Genomic DNA, 23161 nt, shown 5'->3' with positions numbered 1-23161 from the left:
CTTTTATTGGCCGCGTCCCAGTGTCCGGCTGCCAGCTGGCTGCTGATGCCACCTGAAGTGAACTTAGGGTTTATTCATTCAGTGACTGATAACACAAGTGTGTGCTATTGATTTCTCCAGCCTGACTTCTCACTCCTTTCTCTGTTGATCACAAACGCAGAGTTTGATCCCTAAATTCTTCAGGCTACTCCAGGGGATCCCCCCAAAATAATAAATAATCTTATCTAGCTACTATTTCACTCAGTGGAATTTAAGCAGCAGGGTTAAGGGAGCCTCTTTTCATGCATGCATGTTATTTTTGCAGTCTGGGAGTCCATTATTCTACTGCATTTTTGCAACAAAATGAACTTGAATGGAGTCACTCTGCATAGCTTTTGGTGCTTTTGATGGAGAGTAAAGTGCAGGAAAAGTCAAGGATTTTAACATCTTTATAAAGACAAATAACAAGAATAGTCTGATGATACACTAGTGGCAGCATATTCAAGAGTTCCCCTTAAAAACACCATAGTTAGGCTTGCTGAAATCCATGCAGGCACAGTGCTGTAGCCAGACTGTCAGTGTGTAGATAGATAGATAGATAGATAGATAGATAGATAGACTTGATTGTCATTCCAATCTACATCGTCAACAGTCCACATAGGCTAAGCACAAAGATTTGTTGCATTCACTCTGTGAATAAAACATGGATAGATAAATATAAAAATGTACATTAGCACATACTAATACAAGTCCAAACCTCAAACTACCTGCAAATAAAAAGGATGAGGTGTTGGATTAAAAATAAATAAGAGCATAGTATAACTTCTACGACATGAATAGCTGGTATAGACAAAAAGTGAAAAGTGAAGGAGGGCACGAGCACCGAGGCACCATTTGTTGACCTCATCCTAATGTAGTTAATGGTTGACTTTGGTTGACCAAAGTTAAAATCAGGTCAGCCATTACCTCAGACAGACTGCGTGTCACGTCTTGTTATTGATCATGTCTCACATTTGCCCGTGCGCCTTGATGACTGTACACTAATACAGTAAAGTAATGTTTGATTCAGCAGCTGATTTGTAGTGGTCCTACATTACTGTCAAACTGAATTCTTCCACTTGCTCGCTTCACCCTCTGAATGAGTTCATTTCTCGCTGCACTTGCATCATACCGGTCCCTCGTCACCTGTGAGTTGGAGTCTAATTTGTGTGTCCTATGGGACCGCCACAGTTTAGTCTAGACAAGTTGGTGGCTTCCATCAGTCCCTGTGGCCTCGCAGGTAAAGAGACGCTCGTCAGGGGGTTTGACAAAGGAGAGAGAGCTGGAGCTTTTTCCCAACAGAGCGCTTTCACATCTCCCCTATTTCCAGTTACCATGGTATTACAGCTTTAGGCTAACCAACACAATGCATTAAGGGACTGACAGTGTGCCATATGGATACAGCAACACAAATCACACACATACAGGGGCTGAAATGATGCATTAAACACATACTTTATTGTGGAGTGGAAAGGCAAATAGACACACACAGGCAGTGCAGAGGGTTTTCAGAAAAGGGTCAGAAATTCTCCACCCAGAATCCCACCTGTGGACCCGCCGCTGGTCGCCAAGTTAGTGAATGATTATACAGAATGAAAAGACTGATTTTCTCTTTCTTTTAGAGTGATCCGCTGCCTCTTATTTCCTGATACTCTGACAAATATTTACCAGCAGTATAACCTGTCTTGTTGGTTGTTTCCCACTGTGGAACTTCCTTCTGGTGAATATCTAATGCACACAGATACATAAAAATAATCAGTGGCAAACATTCAGCAGGTATCTTAAACCTTTATAAGGTAGACAGATGATCTCAAAGAAGAGTTTGTCTTTGTCGTGGGGTAATCAACATGGGTAGAACTGTCCAACCAAAGGAGTATTAAAGTAGAAAGATGTTATAATGTCACAATGATTCACACAAAGAGAGCGATAAATGCATCAGGATTGAGGAAGGAGCACAGATCAAAAATAAAACAGCTCGATTGTTTCTTGTTTTTGCTGTGTGAATGTTAGAGCTACATTTTTCACAGAAAGCTGTTACACAAACATGCCAGTTTCGCAGAACCTCTATCAGGAAGTTCACTGCAGATTATTTCCATTTCTACAGACAGAAGATACAACCTTACAATTGCTACTGTGTGTAACAAAATATATAATAAATATGTGAAGTATAATATGTCAAACACTGTGCAAGACAGCAGTTTCTATGTGTGTGTGTGTGTGTGTGTGTTTACCACTTTTAAACACCTGAGAGTCAATCAGGTGAGTTGTGGTGACACAGGGAATAGAGCAGGTGATCTCTCAGGATGCCCTTTCTGATGAAACACAGGTGAACATCCTCAGAGGCCAGAAACTGTAGAGCCCAGAGACTGCTGGAGTTGCAACAGACACACGAAACACACGTACACTTGAGTTTACATACATATTGACACAGAGAACAAGATATCATATATGTGTAATGCATATGTGTGTACCCACGTCTGTACAGTACAGTCTATACACACTATGGAAAGTATGCGTTGTGCAATGCAGACAGTGAACAATCCGAAGTCTGTCCCTTTTAACTTTTTTTTTTTCAATCACATGCAGCTCAGGTAATATTTCACTTTGGGTCACTCCACAGCAGCTTTCCATGTGCAATGTAATTAACAAATCCACTAATGCCACACTTCAGCTGAAACTAATATTTAACTTGACCTGTCAAGTTAACCCTACAGCTGTCTACCATAACACATGCAACGATAAAGATCTGTTTTGTGTGTGCTGAATTAAGCGGTTTGTGTGTGTTCTGGATTATTACAGCAAATAAATCACTTTAAACAAAGACAACGTCTCAAATTAACTTTCAACAAGCTTTTTTTTTGCAGTATTTACTTGCACTGCACAAACAGAAGTCACATCTCTGCTGTCTCTTCTCTCATGTAAACATTGTACATACTTTACACAGCTCAGTAACTTACATATGTACACACTAACCTTGGCTAAACTAGTTTTAGGAAGCTTTTAAATGGAGCAGCAAAATAAGTTTTTTACACTCCCCTGTCTGATCTGCTATTTTATACCTCCTGTTATAGATTTTATCAGTTCTATTTTCTAATTAAAACCAGTTGTTCTTGCAGGATTAATTAAAGTTACAAATATCTGAGCGTCCCAGTTAAGTTGACACTGGGCTCATAACAATAATAATACTGATTAGTTTGTGATTGATAAGTACTTTGAGCTCATTATTACACATCATTAAATGATTATTAATCACCATTGACAGGGACACAGGAAGACTGAGACTGAGTTGCTGCAGGATGAGTCTCTTGTACACATGGTGCTTTATCATTTTTAATGTTTAGTTACATTAACCTTCATTTTCAGCTGTGCTTTTATTAGTATTTGTGGGATTCACAGGTCCTGTATGTTTTTGCACATCAGAGCTGAGAGCACAATATTTTTCCTCAACTGTTCAGTGAGTTGTTGAATTAAACAACTCTTGATAAACAGGCTGTTGAAGTGGCAGCACAGAAAAGTAGCATGTTTAGTCTTGAAAGCTTCTGACTGCAACATATCTCTAGTTTTGATTATTTGCCCGTAGTTGTGAGAACATGGTGTTATTCCCATTAGGGGCACCTGCAGGCTGCACACTAGTGCAGAGCTGTCAAGGTCTCTGTGACACTCCCCTCGCCGCTGTGGCTGATGTAATGCTCCTTTGGCATCATTAACAGAATCACACAACAGCCAATAGGAGCAGGACAAGTTATGGTTCAGGGATAGATAGGTTTCGTCTGGAGAGCCATTCACATGCCTCCATGTGCTGTAACCTCGACAGCTCAACTCAATGCCCCCGGCGATTTGCAAACCAAATTTTCTCTGCCTCCCTTGGATTTGGTGGGAACAGACATAAACTGAGATAAAAACATACAGATAAAATATAACTGGAGAGAATAGGAGAGCAAAACTTCTACATGTGTCTACATGTTGCTCATAAAGGAGAGGTTCAATCTCTGTGGGAGGAGGCTTTTCACTTCTTTGGAAAAGAGTGTGTGATAGCAATCTGATGACAAAGATGAATGATTCACCAGTGATGCATAATATCAGGAGGACCATCCATGTTTTTAAAGAGAACTGTAAAACAATGAAAGCTGTATAACCGTGAGAAAGATGAATCTTAATAATCAACTTTATACCAACACTGCTGATTGAGATAATGTTTGTCAATCTGAATCTGTTTTGAAACTATATTTTTGTGTTTTTGGGTCTCGGTGAATATGTTTGAGTGTTTATATCTCAAAGTGCCATGAAGCACTACTTGTCCTACATCAGATTGCCACCAACAGGGTTTAGCTCCTTTTAGTTTATTACAAGTGAGACCGCTGTTACCATCTGCTTCCACTCACTGATATAAACAAACCGTTGTCTGATTCGCTTTGACTTTCTCTTGTCTGTCGTCTCTCGACACAGTCCAGATTCCTTTGTTAGGAGATGGGGGTTTTTCACAGGGATAAACATGTCTAACACTGTATGAACCATGTGAACCATGGGTTTCATCAGGTTTGACCTCTGGTGCTCAGTCATGGTAAAAAGCACTTTGCAAAATACATCTATCTCTCCACGGTATATCTTTTAAAACATTGAAGTCACAAGATATTGCTGCACAAGAACCATTGCATTCAAGTAAAATGAACACAATGGTTCATGAGTCTGGGACATCCATACTTCAGCTGACACTTTTATGTTATGTGTCCTGCAGTAAAGCCAGTCTGTCAAAGTGTCTTGTGGGAAAAGAGTTTCTGCTGCTTTGTCTCACATAATTAACCCCATAGGAACCATGACAGCTTCTAGAGACTCCTATAAGAAGAATGTTGTTGACACTAAAATGGATGACTTTTCACACGCATACATTTAGTGACTTTTTATTGCATAATCGCCAGTTTTTTCTAGAGTACACCGCTGCTGCTTTAAAGGGGAACACCACCAAAATTAAGGATTCCTATATGTTATTTCCATAGGCTTGGAAAGTTCAATCAATATTTGTGAACATGAGCTGCTCTCTCTTAAAGCCAGAAACCAGAGAGGTAAGTCTAAAAGTTGTGGCGCCATAGGGTATCAAAGAATGTTTGTTTTCTTTTTTATATCCAAATGAGCCTCACTGTACTGTAGTGTTCCCAGTTCCCCAGAAAAATGCATGAATATACTCAGAACATTCCCCTGGCTTCTCTCGTGTCATCTATCACATCTGTCCTAATTCACCGTCTATGGAGCAGCTCCAGACTTCATACCCTATGGCATCATAAATTTGAGTTTTAGTACTCTAGCTTTTAGATTTGGGAGAGTTGTCAAGTTAATTTATATTTTTAGACTGTTTTAGACATAAGGAATAACATGTATAAATTTGGAAAATGGGTGTAGTTCCCCTTTAAAGCACAGTGCAACATTTGTTATCTCCAACAACAGAATGTTTGAAATTCCCCAAACTGCGCCACGTACTGCCAGTGAAACCTAATCACATGATGGGATACCAAACTTGTTTTATCTTTTATTTTGTGAGGCACTCTGACATCTAGAAAAATCTAGAACATAAAACATCCAAACAAACAGCTGAAACATTGTTTTTAATCCACATTTCTTTCACCTTTGACACTGAGCGTTTTTCCATTTCTGTTGTCAGAGACACAATAGCGTGTCAACAGCCCAGAAATTCACATCAACTTTTTTTTAAGCAGGTAGAACATCTGACCCTCAATTAATTTGCTATTATGCACTTATACAGTAAATTCACAAAACACAGTAAGATGCCCACACCTGACATCAGTGTGGGTGGCAGTGTGGACGGTCGACTGTCAATGACTGAAATGCATTTTCAGCTTATCCATAAGCTTGATGACATGTCACTGATTAAATGCTGCTTTGGAAATATAAGATATATACTAAAACACATTCCAATGTAATTAGAGGATTATGCGTCACTGCAGAAATGAGGAGAGGCTTAAATAACTAGATCGGCAGCATTCTCTCTCCAATAAGCCATCAATCATGTCGGTTTTATGTAATGATGATTGGATGATACATGTAAAAACAAGCACCAAACCGTGTTCATAACGGACAGTGACAGCTTATGTGACACCCCCACACAAGTCTTTTCTGTTGCCCTGGCTGATCAGGCTGCAGAGGTTTCATTGGGGTTGAGCTATGCTAGAAATTGCATGATCTCACCAAAGTCCATGTACTAATTAGAGAGGGTAAAGGTGCATGTTGCCCTGCAGCCAAACTCAGGGTGAGTCAATGATATGCCAGTCATTGACGGTTGGTGAACACCCATGCAATCCCAACAAGAAGGGTTAATAGAGACGAAAGCAACTGTGAGTCCATTGTGTGTGTGCAGAGCTTGGATACACATTCCTTTTGAAGACAAGTCACTGAGTTTATTTTATATTTGTTTGTGTGCTTGTCAGCTGAATGTACAATATGTCATGTGTACGTTTTCTGAGATGACTCATCTGGTTTCTGAATGTACTGTTTGATGACGCCAACAATAGTTGATACCTCTGCCATGGCTCCTTTACCTGCAACAAAGTAAAGAGTGGCAGAGTTACCCAACCATCTTCTGTAGGGAAGAATAAATTAGCAGTCTGTGGCCTTTAAGCAACAATACTGAGAAGACACAAACACGCTTCTCATGCACTTATGCTCCATACTTACAGTAATAGTAAACACGTTTTCTCGTACACCCCCAGGATTTGCATATCAAAATATCTAACATTTAAATCTATACTGGGTGATTGAAGTGTTTTGTGGGTCACACTAGTGCATCAAGGGGACACAGCACGATCAGGGAGCTGACATGTACAGAGATTGATGCTGTGCTGTTAAACCAACCTAACTCTTCCTTCTATAACTGATTCAAAGAAAAAGTTTTCCACAAAAGATATTTATTAGTATTTGGCTCTGACAGTGAAGCTACTGCAGAAAGAGTTTACTTTTATAGTCCTTGAAGGCAGCTGATTTTGCTTTGTTTTTAACTAAAATCAGAATCTTCAATGGCACATTTTTACCACTCCTGCTGACGGAGCCGTATTAAGTGATTTTTCCCGTTTTATGCTCTGTAGAAATTTCCTCAGAAAGACGCAGCATTTTTTCACCACATGACAAAGAACGGCATTTATAAAGACGAGGAGTTAAATAAGAACAGCCTGTTGATATCTTTGAAGTACCACTTTTACAGAAGTATATTCTCCCTAAAGCCATATTCTTGACAACAATTTTGTCCTTGAATACCAGTCGGTACGTGACTGTGTTGTTTGAAACCGATTTACCCGAATCACTGATCAAACAATCCTATCAATCTATATGGCTGTCATCAGGAGAAAAGTTCCCCAACCTACCCCTTGGGCCAACATCATTTCAATTCCTTGGAAACAGAGGTAAGTTAAGGACAGCAGTATCTGACTCTTTGCATAAGGAGTTCAAGTGTAGGAGCTAATTGTAGGAGCTAATTATTAGGGCTGATATTCCCCTTGGAATAAGTATTTGTATTGGATTGCATATACAAACGCATGATTAAAAGTAACTCTTGAGTTTTTAGTATGTTGTAATCAAATGCACAAGATAATTGACAAACTAAAATGGTAAGTAGTATCAATCAGAAGATAACACGGTATGGCAGATATAACATAGATATAGCAATTAATGTTTGTTAATTAATGTTAATGTTAAAGCATGTTAAACTGAACAGAACACACCGCAAATTTTAATAACAGGGTAAATGAATGCAAAGAATGAAAGTTATGAAGGGGATGACAAGGTGAAATGATAACTCACCCCATGCATTAGAATCTCCACAGGCTGCATACCACACAGGTTAGCGAGTGCAAATTAAACTTCATTCGAACCCTTCAGGACACACAGACTCTATACTGCAAGACGTTACAACATGAGAACTGCTTGTACCATCTTTGTACGGAGGCCACGGTGTACGAACAGACTGAGCATCTTGTAGAGAATAGCTGATCAGCAATACTGTTACAACATCTCAGAGGTCAACAACAATAACCCACAGCTGTCTCTATTGAGGTCAAGGGCATTCACAACACCAGCTATTTTGTTGTTTGGCTGGTTTGGCATCATAACTTGTTCGTGTTAAAAATCTGATTGCGTTTCAGTTAGTCCTCTGAAGTCAAGACATAGCTCACTGGGGTCATATGTTGTACACTGTCTACTCTGTAAAAAATGATACCATCCATGCATCCATCCATTTTCTGCTAAGTATCAATGGCTAGGTGGCAGCATGCAGAGCGAGGGAGCTCGTCCTGTTGCTGTACAAGTTTTGCCTTTTGCCTGTTTTACTAGCTTCTAGACCAATGATGTCGTGTGATACATCCTGTGCTGCTACACACTAGTTGTCTACTCACTCTCAGTGTAATTCCCTCATCTGCCTACATCTGCTCCATCTTGTATTTAGCTGACTCTACCAATTTTACAATTAATGCCCTTAAGGACGCCTCGAGGTAAGAATTATTTGTTCATTGACGTACATATTTAAAAACAGTTATGGTGATAATACAGTTTAAAAGTGATGCAGTCAGAATCTATAAAAAGGAAGTACTTAATGCTAGAATCATTCAGGTTATGTTTTACTTTCATGTTTCCAGTGTATTTGAATTGTTTTGGTTAAACCAACACGGTCCTGCTCTCTGAGATCCAATAAAGTCAGAACAAAGGAATACTTGGCACATCTACTTCCAACAGGTGCGCAAGAGATGGACAAGTAGAACACAACTTGTAGAAAAACTACCGCACACTGTCTAACTAAAAATAATGATTTTAATACCGCAACATTTCGGAAACTAGACCCTCATCAGGTAATTATCATCATTAGCCTGATGAGGGTGTAGGTACCGAAACACTGCAGCATTAAGATTTTTACTTTTGCAAGTTAGACTATGTGCGGGAGTTTTTCTCCTAGTTGAGATTCCATAAAGTGAAAGTAAATATTGGTAGATGCTTCATATCTTTCAGTTTCTGATTGGTATTAAAACCCACCTTCATCTCCACACACCAGCTTCTTTGCAATGCAGGGAATTTCCACATATCCAAACTCTGTCAACCTGGAAACCTGCTGGGCTGTAATTGGATGCTGCCACATAGCCGTGTTCATTGCAGGGCAGAAGAGGAGAGGACGACTGATATCCCAGGCTCTTACCACACATGTCTGCCAATGACAAAGAAGAATCAACATGGAAATAATTTCAGAAAAATCATCTAGTTAATTATTATTTGCCATAATATTTTGTAGCTAACTGGATAACAATTTCATGTCCTCACCAGCAGGTTGTCACAAATGCCACTGGCAATCTTTCCAAGAGTGTTGGCATCAAGGGGGGCAATAACAAAAAGGTCTGCCCAGCGCCTTAGCTCAATGTGTAGCACAGGGTCTGATCTCTGAGTCCACAGCTAAAACAGAGACGTGCTGTTAGGAATGCAAGCAGTGACACACTAATTTCCCCATTTCCTTTCTGGGCTGCATGATAGTTTTGACTAGCGTTTCTCAATCTTTTCTGGCCCTTGACCATGTTTTATGTCTCAAAATACTCCTGACCTCAGCAACTGGAAAGCTGTCAAGTCGAGAACTCATGCCGCACTTAAATTCACTCAATGTGATTTTTGAGTATTGCATTGTATTCAAGCTTAAAATGGCCTTTGTACAACTAATAACATATGTCATACCTATTTTACTTGTTATTAAAATATGAATTTAGTAATCTTCCACAATCCAGTCAGTTTATCAGTGGTACCAAGTTTAAGAACCTCAACTATAGACTGTCAGTTTGTAACGGCTATAATGAGACATTTGACAAGTTTAGTGTTACCTCCCATTCATCGCTGTCACTATAGACTTTTACTGAAACCTCTGCAGGATTGTAGAAGTGCTTGGCATGCTCTGTGGTGACCACTCTTACATCCACCTAAAACATGAAACAAGAGAGATAAAAAAAAAAAGCCAAGTAACTGATCTTTATCATAGACACCATTTATAGCTTTTAAACTTTAGTATACCTTAACAGATTTTGCAGAATTGTGTGGTCAGAGTTGCACAATAACACTACACATGTGGTTTTGAATTGCAATTTTCATGTGTCATTTTATTATTGGGCATTATCATAATAAGATACATTCAATATTTAGTTTAACTCCCAGAGTTTGAGTTTCTTTCGCTCATGCCGAACGCTCCTTGCAAATATAAAGGATGGTTACAGTGCTGAGTATCTCTCAGATCTGTTCAGTACAACTTTCATTCTAACACTGTTTTTAGTACTGCAAAACATTTCACACTATAATACAGACACCTCCCTTGCTGTCACCTCCGTTCACTTCTCTTTTTAGTGTCACACTGACAGCCTAGGGTTTTCATTTTGCAGCTTTTGCCTCTTTTGATGCGCAGGCCAGAGACACTGCTTTGTTAGTTTAATCCCACTGCACTTTGTGAGGCTTTAAATGAAAACACCAATATCAGAAGGTGAAATAACAACACTGTAGCTGAATAACAGGACTATAATAACAAGATTATACGCCTGTGCTGTTTCATACAGCTGGCTAACTGCTGCAACATCGCCATCTTGCGGCTAAGGTGAGTTCATGTGCGCTCTGCCAGGTACAGAAACGCTAATGAGTGAGGGTGCGTGGCTATATACTTGGTGTGTAATTAATAGAGGCAGGCAGAAGAACGAAGAACAAGCTTTAAATAAAATTAAAATTAAAATAAATACGACGCAGCTCACCCCAGGGAGCGGAAGAAGCTGTGATACCAAAAGAGGCAGTTTCAAGGCTGCTACGCTTCCTGTCACGCCGACAAGAACATTAAACGTCCCGCAAGACTTCAACAAATCATTTCTAAGACAGGTGACACGCTCGTCTGTCTGCATATTAGCATATTAACGAGGAAAAGACGAAAAACATCCGTGTAGCTCCTGTTAGCTTTACCTACTTCCGTAAATACTCACCGCCAGCCAATCAGAAGCCAGCACGACTAACGGCTCCGTCTCCTGCACGAGCACATCGCTGCGCCCACAGAAGGCGAGCGCGCGCATTCGCAGAATATTCTGGGTATTTGCTGAAGCTTTATGACGGCTAGCATGTAGCCAGAGGACTTCGCTCATTCATTGTCCGTCCAGCCTGTTTTTTGGTTACAACAAAGCTGTTTAAAAAGCGGAACAATGCCGCTCACACCTCTCGTTTACTGGGCTCAACGCCACGAGGAAATTTACCTGCGAGTGGAGCTGACGGACGCACAGGTGAGCTAACGCGTGTGTAGGACAGGAGGTGATGGGTTAACACAAACTGTCTGCACTCACTTTTCGTTAGGATATTGCTCTCTGGCCAGCTTTGGCACGACTTTATGTCTCTAAGGGTAGATGTTAAATCAAGCAAATGAAGGGTGCAGCTTCCTGTAAGTGTCACACCGCTGGGTAGCTGCACATTTTGCATATTGGATGACAAATAGAGATTATTTTAGGTAATAGTTGATAATTACAAAGCTCTCAGTTGGGGCCTGTTAATATGTAGGCATCATGGTTATAAGAAAATGTGTGTGCAGTCAGTTGCATGGGTTGAGAGCCCTAAACATATCCTTGAAACATAATTAACCCAGAAGTTGGGTTAGTAAGGGCAGTTGCTTCACACGAAGATTTGTTTGGCATCATAATCAAAAAGTTTATTTTCTATATGTTGGTGTGGTTTACTCCTTATTATACAGTTAACAGACCTGATTCAAGATGGAGTTGGTGTGAAACTTGTTTCCTCAAGTGCCTCCAAACAAGGAAATGGTTCTGGCTGGTAATTTAAAGTCACTACTGTTGGTGGATTATGAATTACTAAAGTAAATTTAGCTTAATATTTTTTTTTTAAGTCTTACTAATCAGTCTTTTAAATGTTTTATTATTGTCTCTGTTCAGCTGTTTTGTGCACACTGCATAAGTTGTAATATAATGCTTTAATTGTCACCCTGAAGGAGGAAGTGAGCTCATCATCTGCCTCTCTGTTTCTTTTTGCAGAATATTGACGTCAAAGTACAGGAAAAAGTGCTGCAGTTTAGAGGTGACGTGCATTTCATGTTCATTAAACTGTGGAAATATATTTTTAAAAGTTCTTGATTTGTGACATATCTGTGACATTTTGTTCGCAGCCCAGGGCCATGGTGCTAAAGGACAAAATGAATACGAGTTCAGCTTGGAGTTTAATTTACCAGTGAAGTCAGAGGTATGTGTCCATGTGAATATCAGTCCTCGATGTGGACTGCTCTGCACTTACTTACTTATGCATCTACTCTTGCTGGCCGTGCTCATTAAATAAACGCTGTATGTCCAGGTGAGCCACAAGTCCACACAGCGGCAGGTGAATATTACAGTGCAGAAAGAGCAGAGAGGCTGGTGGGAAAGACTGACGCTACAGGAGCGCAAACCAGTTTTTCTGGCACCAGACTTTGACCGCTGGCTGGACGAGTCAGATGCTGAGATGGAGATCCGAGAAAAGGTGAAGATTTTACGTCAGGGACACTTTCATGCGCTAACCTGTATATGACAGCTGTATTAAATAATATACTCACTCGCTAAGCTTTTATTACAAAAAGACAAGGATTTAACTCTTGTATTTTTTTCTTTGAACAGGAGGAGAAAAGGAACAGGCTGAGGGCTTCAAGGCATAATAACGAAGGTGAGTACAAATCTATTTAGATCAGGGCTGGGAAAATGCTGGTAAAACATGCAAGTGGCTTCTAATTTTGCTTCACTCACCAGCCAAGAGAAACAATGTTAACCTGTTGAGTGACTGGTAGGTTTTGGAATCCACCAGCCACAGTGGCAGGTAGACAAGAATGTTAATTTCCAACCCTGCCCTAAGATGCATGCTAGTCTAACAACTCTGCTCCAGATTTTGTTTTAAAGTCTTTTGGGATTTTTTTGTGGCAGTAGACTTTTGTTCAAGCAAGTTGTGTGCATCAGTTGCCTCAGTGTTTTTTTCTTTCAGGGTTTGTCAGCCTGAAAACAGGATTTTTGTTCATGTACAACCTGGTGCAGTTTCTTGGTTTTTCGTGGATCTTTGTCAACATGACAGTGAGGCTCTTTATCTTCGGCCAAGGTGAGGAAATGTACAACAGCTGTGGCTTTTCCTTCTTTTGTTTACTGAAACCTGGTAAGACCTACCATTTGTAACACTGGTCTCATTTCAGATTCTCTCTATGACACATTTCACACCATATCGGACGTGATGTTCTTCTGCCAGGTCCTGGCAGCAGTAGAGGTCCTCAATGCTGCTTTTGGTGTCGTCCACACAGGTGTTATTCCAGCTCTTATACAGGTATGGAGTGCTCAGTTGTTTGATGCAGAAGCCATCAGTTATTGGTCTGGTGACCATAAGTCTCTGGGGGCAACGGCCAATATTTCAGATCTGGTGTAGCAAGTGAATAGCAAATCAAATCAAATATATTTATATAGCACAAGTCATACATGTAATGCAACTCCAAGTGTTGAACATAAAAGAGCTGGAACATGACAAGGAATATGCAGTCGTTCAATTTCCGTAGCCTATCCCAGCTGACATTGGGCGAGAGGCGGGGTACACCCTGGACAAGTCGCCAGACTATCACAGGGCTAATGACAAGAAATAATGACAATAAAATGGAATATAGTGTAATAAAACTAACAATAAATGTCAGAATTAATGAGGAAACAGTAAAAGTGAAGGATAGGTTAAAAACACACTAGAAAAATCTAACAATAAAACTAATATCTGAGTCATCCTCTTCCATGTGCCTGTCAATTCAGCCAGTCTTTTTTTTTAATTTTTTTTTTTTAAAGTTTGTATGAAGCTAAATCGTTGTCAGACGATAGCCGATGGGATGCATTTCACCCAGTGCATACTGCCTCTACACACGGACTGTTTACCTGCCACTCAAACGTGATTGGTCAAAACTACTCAGAATAAAACCGGAAACCTTAACACTTTCATACCAAAACCTTGTCTCGTTGCCTACAGATTCTGCCTAGCCTATGTCATAGATTCACCTGTTTTGCACGATTAAATAATGCATGTTACAGAGGGAGTGTCAATACATTTGGAGTGTAAGTTACTTTTGTTTGTTAGTTTGTTTTCTTCTCTTTCCTTCTAAATTTGTTAATTTTTCTTTGCATACTGGAGTCCACCTCCATATCATAAAAAATCTGTGCCTTGTATTCTTGTATGTCATGTATTGAGCCTTTCAAACCAATAAAAACTTGAGTTATAAAGTGTAAGTACTTATTTAATATTAAGTGCTCTTGTGGGTTTTGTTCTTTTACCAGGTGGTTGGAAGGAATTTTATCCTCTTCATCATCTTTGGTAGTTTGGAAGAAATGCACAACAAGCCAGTTGTGTTCTTCGTTTTCTATTTGTGGAGCGCCATTGAGATTATTAGGTAAGCATGCATCTGTCTCGTCATTGTTTGTTGTGAACAGTCTTGTGGATGCACTGTAGCAAAGTCTGATGATAATTTTCAAATTCAATATTCTGAATCACAACAATGGACATAAACTTCTGCTGAATTATGGATTTTGTCGTCAGTACGAATGTTATATATATATATAAACCTATGTATTGTCTGTGTTTCTTTTTCTTTTTCCACATTTTTTGTATGTAAGACCGGAAGATGTACGTTTTGTAAAAAAGTGGTGTCTTGTAATCAGGGATGGGCCAAATATATGGCATGACACAGAAATAAAAAATGAATGAATGAATGAGTAAGACATAGAAGGTTTTAACAATATTGTAAATGCATGCCATAATGAATGCAAACCCTTAGATGGTACTTTCCAAACATTTTTAAACGAGATTTTGTTGCATATCTGGAAATTATAATTAATTGAATATTTTGGAGTTCGGACTCTTTGTTGGACTAAAAAAGACATTTAATGACATCACCTTGTGCTCCAAGGTGTTTTAAACAATTGTCTATATGTTTTATAGATCAAACAACCAACAAGAAAAAAACAGGATAACTTGATTTTGAAAATAATCGTGGCATCTGTGGTATTAACTGTTGACACACCAACAAGCCCACTATCAGCAAAAGGGCACCATGCAAATCTACTCAGTGCAGCAGCATCACAGATTCAACCTGACATGGTTTCAGTGGTTTGAAGTTAAGGTTTACTGAGCAGTAGATGGCTGCAGCAGTTGTTGTTACAAGAATCAGCATAATAAGTCCTAAAGGCTACATTGTTGTGAATGTGGATAGTTATTGATGCAACCTTGTGTTTCCCCCCCAAAACTCACACGATGCTCCAATTCTAGGTATCCATTTTACATGCTGGGCTGCTTCAATACAGAGTGGAAAACTCTCACATGGCTGCGTTACACAGTCTGGATACCTCTGTACCCATTAGGTGTTATAGCTGAAGGTGAGCTTGTTTACCTCTCTCTGAATTAAAATAATTTGTCACATAAAAGTACTAAAATTTATTTCATCTCCCAATCCCGTGTAGCTGTTGCTGTGATACAGTCCATTCCAATCTTTGATGAGACCAAACTCTTCAGTATTCCTCTGCCGAAAGCCGTCGGTACCTCTATCAGCTTCTCTTATGTCCTGCACATCTATTTTGTTCTCATGTTTCTTGGTAAGTCCCCAGATAAAACGTTAATTATTTATATCTTTCAGCAAGTATTATTATCTAATATCAGCATTTTTGTTGAGATATGAACCTTCTGGTTTCCTCTCTACAGGACTTTTTATCAACTTTCGTCATCTTTACAAGCAGAGAAAGAGGCGTTTCCGCTCCAAGAAAAGAAAAGCACACTGAGAGTCAGCAACAACACCCCTCAAACACCTCGGCTGCCTGCTTGTCTGGATAACATGTTTCAAATGATGCTCATAAATCATGCTCCAGTCAAATCTGTTCTAGTTTTTATGAGGTTTTTTTTTCCCACAGTGTGTTTGCTCTCACTAAAATGAGTTCATTAATGTTTAACATCCTACATCCTACTACAGATGATGCAGTATTTCATCATTGCATTGACTGCCTCATTTACTGGTCAATGAGTTCTCAGATTTAAGTTTGTATCTTGTAGATTAGAGGAGAGTTGTATTAAGCCATAGAACTTGACATCCTGTGTGATACTGTTTTTCCCCCTTTGGTTGAGATTTCTGTAATGCAGTGGCATTGCTGCTGTTATCATTTAAGAGTAATTTTGCATGAATGAAGAAAGCGACAACATTCTCAACAAATACTGTATTAGTTATCATTTCAGATTTCTGAACCATCCCCAAAAACTCAGGGAAAATTACACTGGTGACAGCTGAAATACAGAGAGCATTTTGTGTCCCTTCTGCTCAATAGTAACCTGCTATGTAGAATCTGACACCGTTCCTTACTCTGCTATTTCGTCATTTAGACAGTCACCTGAATGTGAAATGCAAAGATGAACAGTTATTTCACAGATTTCCTGAAAATGTGGGAGTTATGAATAAAAATGAATTTTAAATCTGGTCAATTTGTGAAAAACATCCTACAAAGGAACATGTAAAAAACAGATATGTACATGCTAACATGTTACAACACCTCATTATGTACGTTTTGCCGTGTCTCGGCAGTGTCAAGGGAGTGTAAGTTCTCAGTCTGACTCATGTGGGTTGCACGTAGGTTCTTGACACAGCTCCTTCCAAGAGTTTTTTAAACACCATCCAGCTCAAAGTTGGTCCACACAGGCTGACGCTGCTATATTCTAGTCCATTTCTATTCATTCAGCTTGAAAAGTCAGTGTGCATGGGAGCAATGTTGTGATCAAAGGCAGCATACTGGGAATCACCAGTGCTCGCCAGTTTGAGTTGCTGTGCGGCATGGGAGAGCTGGAAAGCGGCGTCCGGATGTGCCGAGTCTGGCAGCAGGGTGCACTCTCTCTCCAGCAGATCAGCGACTCCCTTCAGGAGCTCCCAGAAACCAAAAGCCAGGGCAGCCTTCCGAAGACGGTTCAGCTCCTGATGGATTTTACACACAAAACAGTAATTTAAATGATGAAAAATTAAGTTCATATTTCAGAGCCAATTTTAGCCAGACTTACCTTGTAAAAGGTTTGAGTTTTATCTGGCAGCTTTCTTGCATTCCTCAGGATCTTCTGCACATCAGTCTGTAGGATTTAAGCAAGAATAACAAGCCAACAATGACCACAAACAAACCAAAAAAACTGAGTAATAATAATTTAAAAGTCTATTTAAACACATGGTTCAAGCCCCAGCTGTATATCACTAACCACAGTGCTGTGTTCATGATGGATGGTACAGATAGGAAAGATTCCCATATTTAGAACGTTCATGTCACCAGTTGTCGTGTGAGGGTTAAAATACTGTGCATCTACAATACAACACCATATATATTGAATTTTGGGTTTAATTACAATGAACAACAGACTTTGGCTGATCTTAGATGGCCATGTTTGCCTTTTCTGTGTTGGGTGTTGACGTGGACGATAGTCACAAGTCAGACACTTTGGACTCATACGTCTGATGTGACAAGACCACAAGTTTCACTGCAAAGAGGGCATGCCTATCAGCCTGATACACCTCATGGCAGCCTATTAACTAACAATAATCTAAACAATCTTAGTGTGATATATAATTTTAATAATGATGTGATAACATCTCAGTTTGTGTTATACTCTAATGTTAATTATTTTAAATTAAAACTGTGATTACTATTAATTGTGAAAGGTCCTCCATGCACTGCATTGATAGAAAACAGCCCCCCAGTCTCTTAGGTATCACAGCATGTGCACTTTGCAAACACAAAGTATACCAAGCACACTGTGTAAGACCCCTACCAACTGAAACCAACCGTCATTCCTCCAAAGACCTCAACAAACAACAGTGCTTTTATACAGTGCTTTTACTGTACCTGTAGTCCACTGGCTTTAATCCACACAGTGACATTCTGGGCATAGCTTCGTTTGGCCTGCGGCTGCAGAGGGAAAGGACTTTTGCTATCATCCTCTCCGTAGGGATTTTCAGAAGCCTCTGAAATACCAGGAAAGTCATTAACCATCAGAGTGAAGTCAGTATCACGAACAAAGCTGGCCAAATGAAAACTGTAAATTATTAACGGCTTGATTCAGACAAGAGAGGCCTTTGGTCTGTAGGAAAAAACACTTACACGTACAAGGGTTAGTGTGTCAGAAGTTCTGTTTAACATTTCATGTCCAAACATGTCATGCTCTTTAAATTACGCCTTTAGGAATTAGAGACGATGGAGTATATTAACAGTATGCTAAAGAGACTCTGTTTTGTTGTCAAACTTGCTGCGTGCTTGTTCCACGGGTGTCGCTGAAGAGTTACCTGATATTGGTCCCAAATGTGTGATCTTGCCCAGCCAAGGCAGAGGCTCTGGACCGGGCTCAAACAGAGACATCATGAGGTTCGATTTCTTCTTGCTGTCTGCTTGGGAGTACAGCATGCCGTACCATTCTGGTCTGGAGAAAAGCAAACTGGATTTTAGGCCATTTCATGAAATATATTAACTTGTTTTACTCTGCAGGTGTCTTAATATTCAAATGCACTGAACTGTTCACATAACAGAATTCAAATATGTGAAATACAAATGTCTCTGTTTCATCTCACCCCAGTTGGACCAGTGCCACCATGCCCTCTACTTTAAGACTGCCATGTAAAAGGACACAAAAATTTGGACTTTTGCCTGCCATTTGACTGGCAGAGGGTTCCTCCTCAAGCTCATCTGTGGTTCCTGTGCCGACGTCATCCACCTCTGGAATCAAATATAAATAAAATACATTGAAAATACCATAATCTGACTGGTGGCGTACTGAGGGATCACTGACTTCAGTTTTTGTGTTTACTCTGAATATTAAAGGTGACAATTATCTGTGTAAAAAAAATGGGGTGCCTGAAAAATTATTTGCATCACAAACATTATTTAAAGAATCAATTTTTTATTCATTTATTTTTTCAGGTGCAGCTTGTCTACATCTTCTTTATTTTTTTCCCCTTGATGCACAATCTGAACTGTCCTTGTTGCAAAAGGATATGGATGATTGTAAACTGTAGTGAACAGTGTTTTCTTAAAGCAGGGAACAACTTCTCGAGTGTGGAGACATGCTGACATGATGCATCCTGCATGCATCCTTTAAATCAATCCGTTCCTTTAATGAAAATCATGATATTTACTGTGAAAATCAGTTACAACAAAAGCAATGAGCCCTAGACTATACAGCTTATTTGTCTATAGGATGTTTAGTTTTTCTGTAAAACAACGCAATGTTTTTAACACTGACCTTTGTTTACAGCAATAGGCAGTACCAAGTGTCTGGATATAACAGGAGGACTTGAAATGTCAGCGACTTCAATGAAGCCCACAATTTCCAAATCTGAAACAAGTATGACAGAATAGAGGTGTGTTAACAAATTAATTGTTTTACTTTAACTCTGAATCATGAAATTTGAATGCACCTGGGTACCTGTATTGACTGCACGTGGAATGGGTTCCACCTCTTCATCCATCACAACAGGCTCAGGCCGAGGGAACACCTGAACATCTGAGGACAAGTTCCCACAGTGCAGGACAGCGTGGAAGGGAGAGTATGCGTGATCAATCAGCCTCCTGAGGATATACAAAGACATACAATGACCAAAGGCTCCCAAGTAATCACATCAATCATGACAAATAAATTATTTTCCTCAGTAAGAGTCATACCCAAACATAGCCTGTACACTCTTCATGCAAAGTGGTCCCTCCATGGTGAAGATCTGTCCGTCACCTCCGCTTAGACGTAGTAGCTCCTCCAAGTTGTCCATGGCATCAGTCATTTGTAACTGCAATTACACAAGGCAAGGGATTGCATTGGTAACAGCTAGCTTCTAACTTGTCATAAGCTTTAATTTTATGTAGATGCCTACCAGGCGCCCAAGAGGAAACTGTTGCTTGACAAAATTACAAATAAACCTAATGTGCTCAATGCTGCTATGAGGTTGTATTCATGTTTTGATGTTACAGTTAAAACATTTAAATGTGTGAATGCAAAGTAAATAATTTCTTTAGGCATGCAAAACCCATGTTGCCTGATTTGCAATTGTCATAGTAACTCTCTCAAACAACTGTAAAAGGATATGCAGGCATTTCTGTCCACTGGAGATCACTTACATCCCAATTCAGGGAACAATACATGCACAACTCCAAACTGCAGTCTTGATTACATCAACTAGACAGTGAAACAAATAGCCTTTAACCACTATAGTCTCTGTGAGTCAATATAATATCACAGCCACTGACAAAGTAGTAACGACTGTTAAACTGCCATTCTCTCCTCCTAAGATTTCTTTGACAATATCTTAGACATTGAGGCCCAGTAAAAGCCATAAACTTAGATCTTGTTTAAGGTCAGTTGCTTCTGGTTGCATAGTGTCAGGGTCCTGTCTATGTTCAGATCAAGATGCAAGTGAATATAAATTAGTTTTTGACTCTGTCTGTACCTCCTCTGCATTGGCTACAGCCATGATGAACATTTTGGTAGGGAAAGGGAAAGGAAGTGGGAACTTCTTGTCATCAGCACGATGCTTCAGTGTTTGGAGGGAGTGACGGAGGGAACCCTTTCCAATACCAAGAGATCCATCAGTAACCAGCACCACCTATAGGATATATAAAGAAGGGACATTAATATCACCCTGTGTTACAATAAATGGGTACAGATGGCTGAAATCACTATGGAAAAATTATCTAACTGCACACAAGCTTTATTTAACCAATGATAAATTCAGGAGGTGTGATGATATTGTGTAAAAGACCTGCCAAATTACCTGGCAGGGACAGGCACTGCCCCACTCCTGCTGTACCACGTTACTAACTCCATTGAGAGCTGATTCAATACAGGTCTTGTCATAGTCCTCCAGGTTGCTCAGAGCCTCCTGCACAGAAGAATACATCAATCAGATCATCCCCAACTCTTCTTCAATGTCAGATGTCGTTTTTTTCTGAGCTCAAACTCAGGTAGTGACTCAGGAGAAGAAAATATACTTGGATTTTTTTTCAGACTGCATTCGCATGTGAAGCACCTCTTACCTGTAATGCATTGTAATCTCTGGTGAAAGGCACCAAGAGCTCCCAGAGGGAAGAGAAGGCCATCAGGGATGTAAACTCCAAGCGGTAGTTTGAGGCCATGTGTTCAAACAACATATTTAATCCGTGGACAGCCAGGTTCTTCCTCTGAAACTCCTCGCTGCCGTCCAGAGACACTGGCCGTGTCATGGACAGAGACACGTCCATTAAGACCACGGTAGGCATTGTTTACTGCTTATGTTACCAAAACACAATGGACTTAAATCACCCTCCGATGTGCTCCCACTGAAGGAAAGGAATAAAGAAGATAAGAAGTTAACTAACGAAATGATACGTGACGTTTCTTCATGTCACTGAAGGGCTTGTTAACAAACAGCGACCATTAACGACGTAAAAGCTAAAAAAGAAAACCTGTTACAACAGAGAACTTAGCTAATGTTGGCTAGCTGTTAAGCTAACTTACGCTAGCACTCTGTACCGTAACACCAACAGACCCAGCGGAATAAATGCTCTGGTTTCTATTTAACAAATGTGAGAACACAACTATCCATAAGTTTAACTGTGAAGGAAGTAATTAATATGACAAAACTAAACAAATATGTGCCATTCAACGTCTCGTTTGCCATCCAGTGTTTGTGTTGTAATGTGCACCACTGCTTCGGTCCGGGTAACAACAGTGTACTTCACAATAAATAGTTCCTAATTTGCTCGCTTCATGACAGGACTAGAGGACCGACTGATCAAATAATAATAATACTGGATGAGTCAAAGCGAACAACTTTCAATAAGTCCAACTGAAAATATAGGTTTTATATATACTCTTCTATTTTTATTTTATAAACCTTACAGAGCAAATTGCACATATTGCTCATTTTGACAGGAAGACTAACCAGAGAACAAAATCAAACAAACATGTCAAGGGGTTTAGGCAGAATAATAAAATATATAAAATAAAATAAAATAAATTGAAACTAAACTAAACTAAACTAAACGAAAATAAAATAAAATAAAAACAATTATGTATATATTATAAAATCTAAGGTGCAAAGTCCAAAGATTTTTCTAAGAGATTAATTCACAACAGCTTATACCACATTTCCTTCTATTTCTAATTAGCATGCCAGTGCAGTTTTAATGGCCTTTTTATTGGTACACGATTATTAATGTAAGTTTCTGAATCTTTGTTTAAAAAAAAAGAGAAAAAACAGGGGCCTTTGAATTGTTAACTTACACTTAGAAAAATAAAATATGGCAAAAATAATTATTAGATTTGTGATAAATGCCTTTTCCTCAAGTTTCCTGTCATATAGGCAAAAAAATCCTAATATAACATGCTCATAAAATAATGCAAATCCTTTGTATACAATGTATACAATAAATTTGGAGCATCCTCCCATAATTTTCCAGAGTACGATGCCAAGGATAAAAAAAAATAAAATAAATAAATTTCGTTGCAGGGTAAAACTTTTATATAATTCCAGGGGACACCTCTCTTACCTTATTAGTACTGAAATATTTATTGGGCAGTGACCACATTTTTGTCCTAGGAATATTCCTAGCAAAGTTACTCCTAGTCGACTGAAAGTATGTGCTCCTTTCAGCATTAACGTTATTCAAGCCATAAATATATGGTGTGCATCACTACTTCCGTCCGGGTGAAAGCAGTGCACCGGCTTAGAATAAATAGATCCTATGTGGTCCACACTTTAAATGGGATATTTCATATTGCTGTGCTGAGACAGTCGGCACAAAAAAGATCACCAGAGGACGCCATAATTTCAACAATACTGCTGTTGGCTTATTCACATTATACATTTTTGGCAGGACTATAAAGTAAATTCCACTTCAACTTGTCATGTTTGGTTATATCATCAGTATTATTTCCAAGTGTCAGTCATCATAAGATTATTTCTATGCTATAGCTGTGCAGCAAAATAGCATTAAACCAAAGCACCACTCTTATTTTGCATATATATTATATTATAATATATAAATATTAGTAAGGTATAGGCTCATGATAAAGTGAGAGTGGGACAATGCACGTAATCCTCTTAGAAGTCTTCAGATAGGCTATTAGG

General features: G+C 39.3%; 3 protein-coding genes across 6 annotated transcripts; 1 reads left to right on the top strand and 2 right to left on the bottom strand.

Moving 5' to 3' along the window:
* Positions 1-1454: 1454 nt before the first annotated feature.
* ppcdc (phosphopantothenoylcysteine decarboxylase) lies at positions 1455-11109 on the bottom strand. 2 transcript variants are annotated; one of them, XM_078167863.1, is made up of 5 exons: positions 11001-11109; positions 9870-9965; positions 9325-9453; positions 9043-9211; positions 1455-6566 (listed from the first exon to the last, which is right to left on the bottom strand). In XM_078167863.1, exons 1-5 carry the CDS (start codon positions 11085-11087, stop codon positions 6472-6474), a joined length of 576 nt encoding a protein of 191 aa, XP_078023989.1. In that variant the 5' UTR covers positions 11088-11109; the 3' UTR covers positions 1455-6471. The 2 variants fall into 2 exon arrangements, with proteins under 2 accessions (XP_078023989.1, XP_033491013.2); XM_033635122.2 differs by lacking the exon at positions 11001-11109 and adding an exon at positions 10779-10993.
* hacd3 (3-hydroxyacyl-CoA dehydratase 3) lies at positions 11057-16515 on the top strand. 2 transcript variants are annotated; one of them, XM_078167862.1, is made up of 12 exons: positions 11084-11291; positions 11753-11832; positions 12051-12093; positions 12182-12255; positions 12364-12528; positions 12663-12708; positions 13021-13131; positions 13223-13350; positions 14334-14446; positions 15322-15428; positions 15513-15644; positions 15751-16515. In XM_078167862.1, exons 5-12 carry the CDS (start codon positions 12511-12513, stop codon positions 15825-15827), a joined length of 732 nt encoding a protein of 243 aa, XP_078023988.1. In that variant the 5' UTR covers positions 11084-11291; positions 11753-11832; positions 12051-12093; positions 12182-12255; positions 12364-12510; the 3' UTR covers positions 15828-16515. The 2 variants fall into 2 exon arrangements, with proteins under 2 accessions (XP_033491036.1, XP_078023988.1); XM_033635145.2 differs by lacking the exon at positions 11753-11832 and having other exon boundaries at positions 11057-11291.
* ints14 (integrator complex subunit 14) lies at positions 16242-21745 on the bottom strand. 2 transcript variants are annotated; one of them, XM_033635142.2, is made up of 12 exons: positions 21547-21745; positions 21087-21368; positions 20825-20932; positions 20501-20656; positions 19725-19843; positions 19489-19631; positions 19306-19398; positions 18635-18779; positions 18353-18486; positions 17916-18034; positions 17086-17151; positions 16242-17002 (listed from the first exon to the last, which is right to left on the bottom strand). In XM_033635142.2, the coding sequence occupies exons 2-12, from the start codon at positions 21306-21308 to the stop codon at positions 16769-16771; spliced, it is 1539 nt and encodes a 512-aa protein (XP_033491033.1). In that variant the 5' UTR covers positions 21309-21368; positions 21547-21745; the 3' UTR covers positions 16242-16768. The 2 variants fall into 2 exon arrangements, with proteins under 2 accessions (XP_033491033.1, XP_078023987.1); XM_078167861.1 differs by having other exon boundaries at positions 21087-21745.
* Between the last annotated feature and the right edge of the window lie 1416 nt (positions 21746-23161).

The sequence above is a fragment of the Epinephelus lanceolatus genome, chromosome 5, assembly GCF_041903045.1.
Source record: "Epinephelus lanceolatus isolate andai-2023 chromosome 5, ASM4190304v1, whole genome shotgun sequence".
Taxonomy (NCBI): domain Eukaryota; kingdom Metazoa; phylum Chordata; class Actinopteri; order Perciformes; family Serranidae; genus Epinephelus; species Epinephelus lanceolatus.
Note: the sequence above shows the minus strand (reverse complement) of the source record. Positions and strands in the feature narration are given on the sequence as shown.

Coding starts and splice junctions, on each gene's coding strand:
- hacd3 (XM_033635145.2), top strand. CDS start 11,214: ATGCCGCTCACACCTCTCGTTTACTGGGCTCAACGCCACGAGGAAATT. Junction 11,292..12,050: donor TGGAGCTGACGGACGCACAG/GTGAGCTAACGC, acceptor TTCTTTTTGCAG/AATATTGACGTCAAAGTACA. Junction 13,351..14,333: donor TTATTCCAGCTCTTATACAG/GTATGGAGTGCT, acceptor TTCTTTTACCAG/GTGGTTGGAAGGAATTTTAT.
- ints14 (XM_078167861.1), bottom strand. CDS start 21,308: ATGCCTACCGTGGTCTTAATGGACGTGTCTCTGTCCATGACACGGCCA. Junction 20,933..21,086: donor GAGATTACAATGCATTACAG/GTAAGAGGTGCT, acceptor TCTTCTGTGCAG/GAGGCTCTGAGCAACCTGGA. Junction 17,152..17,915: donor TTAAAGCCAGTGGACTACAG/GTACAGTAAAAG, acceptor TAAATCCTACAG/ACTGATGTGCAGAAGATCCT.
- ppcdc (XM_033635122.2), bottom strand. CDS start 10,922: ATGCAGACAGACGAGCGTGTCACCTGTCTTAGAAATGATTTGTTGAAG. Junction 9,966..10,778: donor AGCTTCTTCCGCTCCCTGGG/GTGAGCTGCGTC, acceptor TTCATGTTTTAG/GTGGATGTAAGAGTGGTCAC. Junction 9,212..9,324: donor GCATTTGTGACAACCTGCTG/GTGAGGACATGA, acceptor TGTCATTGGCAG/ACATGTGTGGTAAGAGCCTG.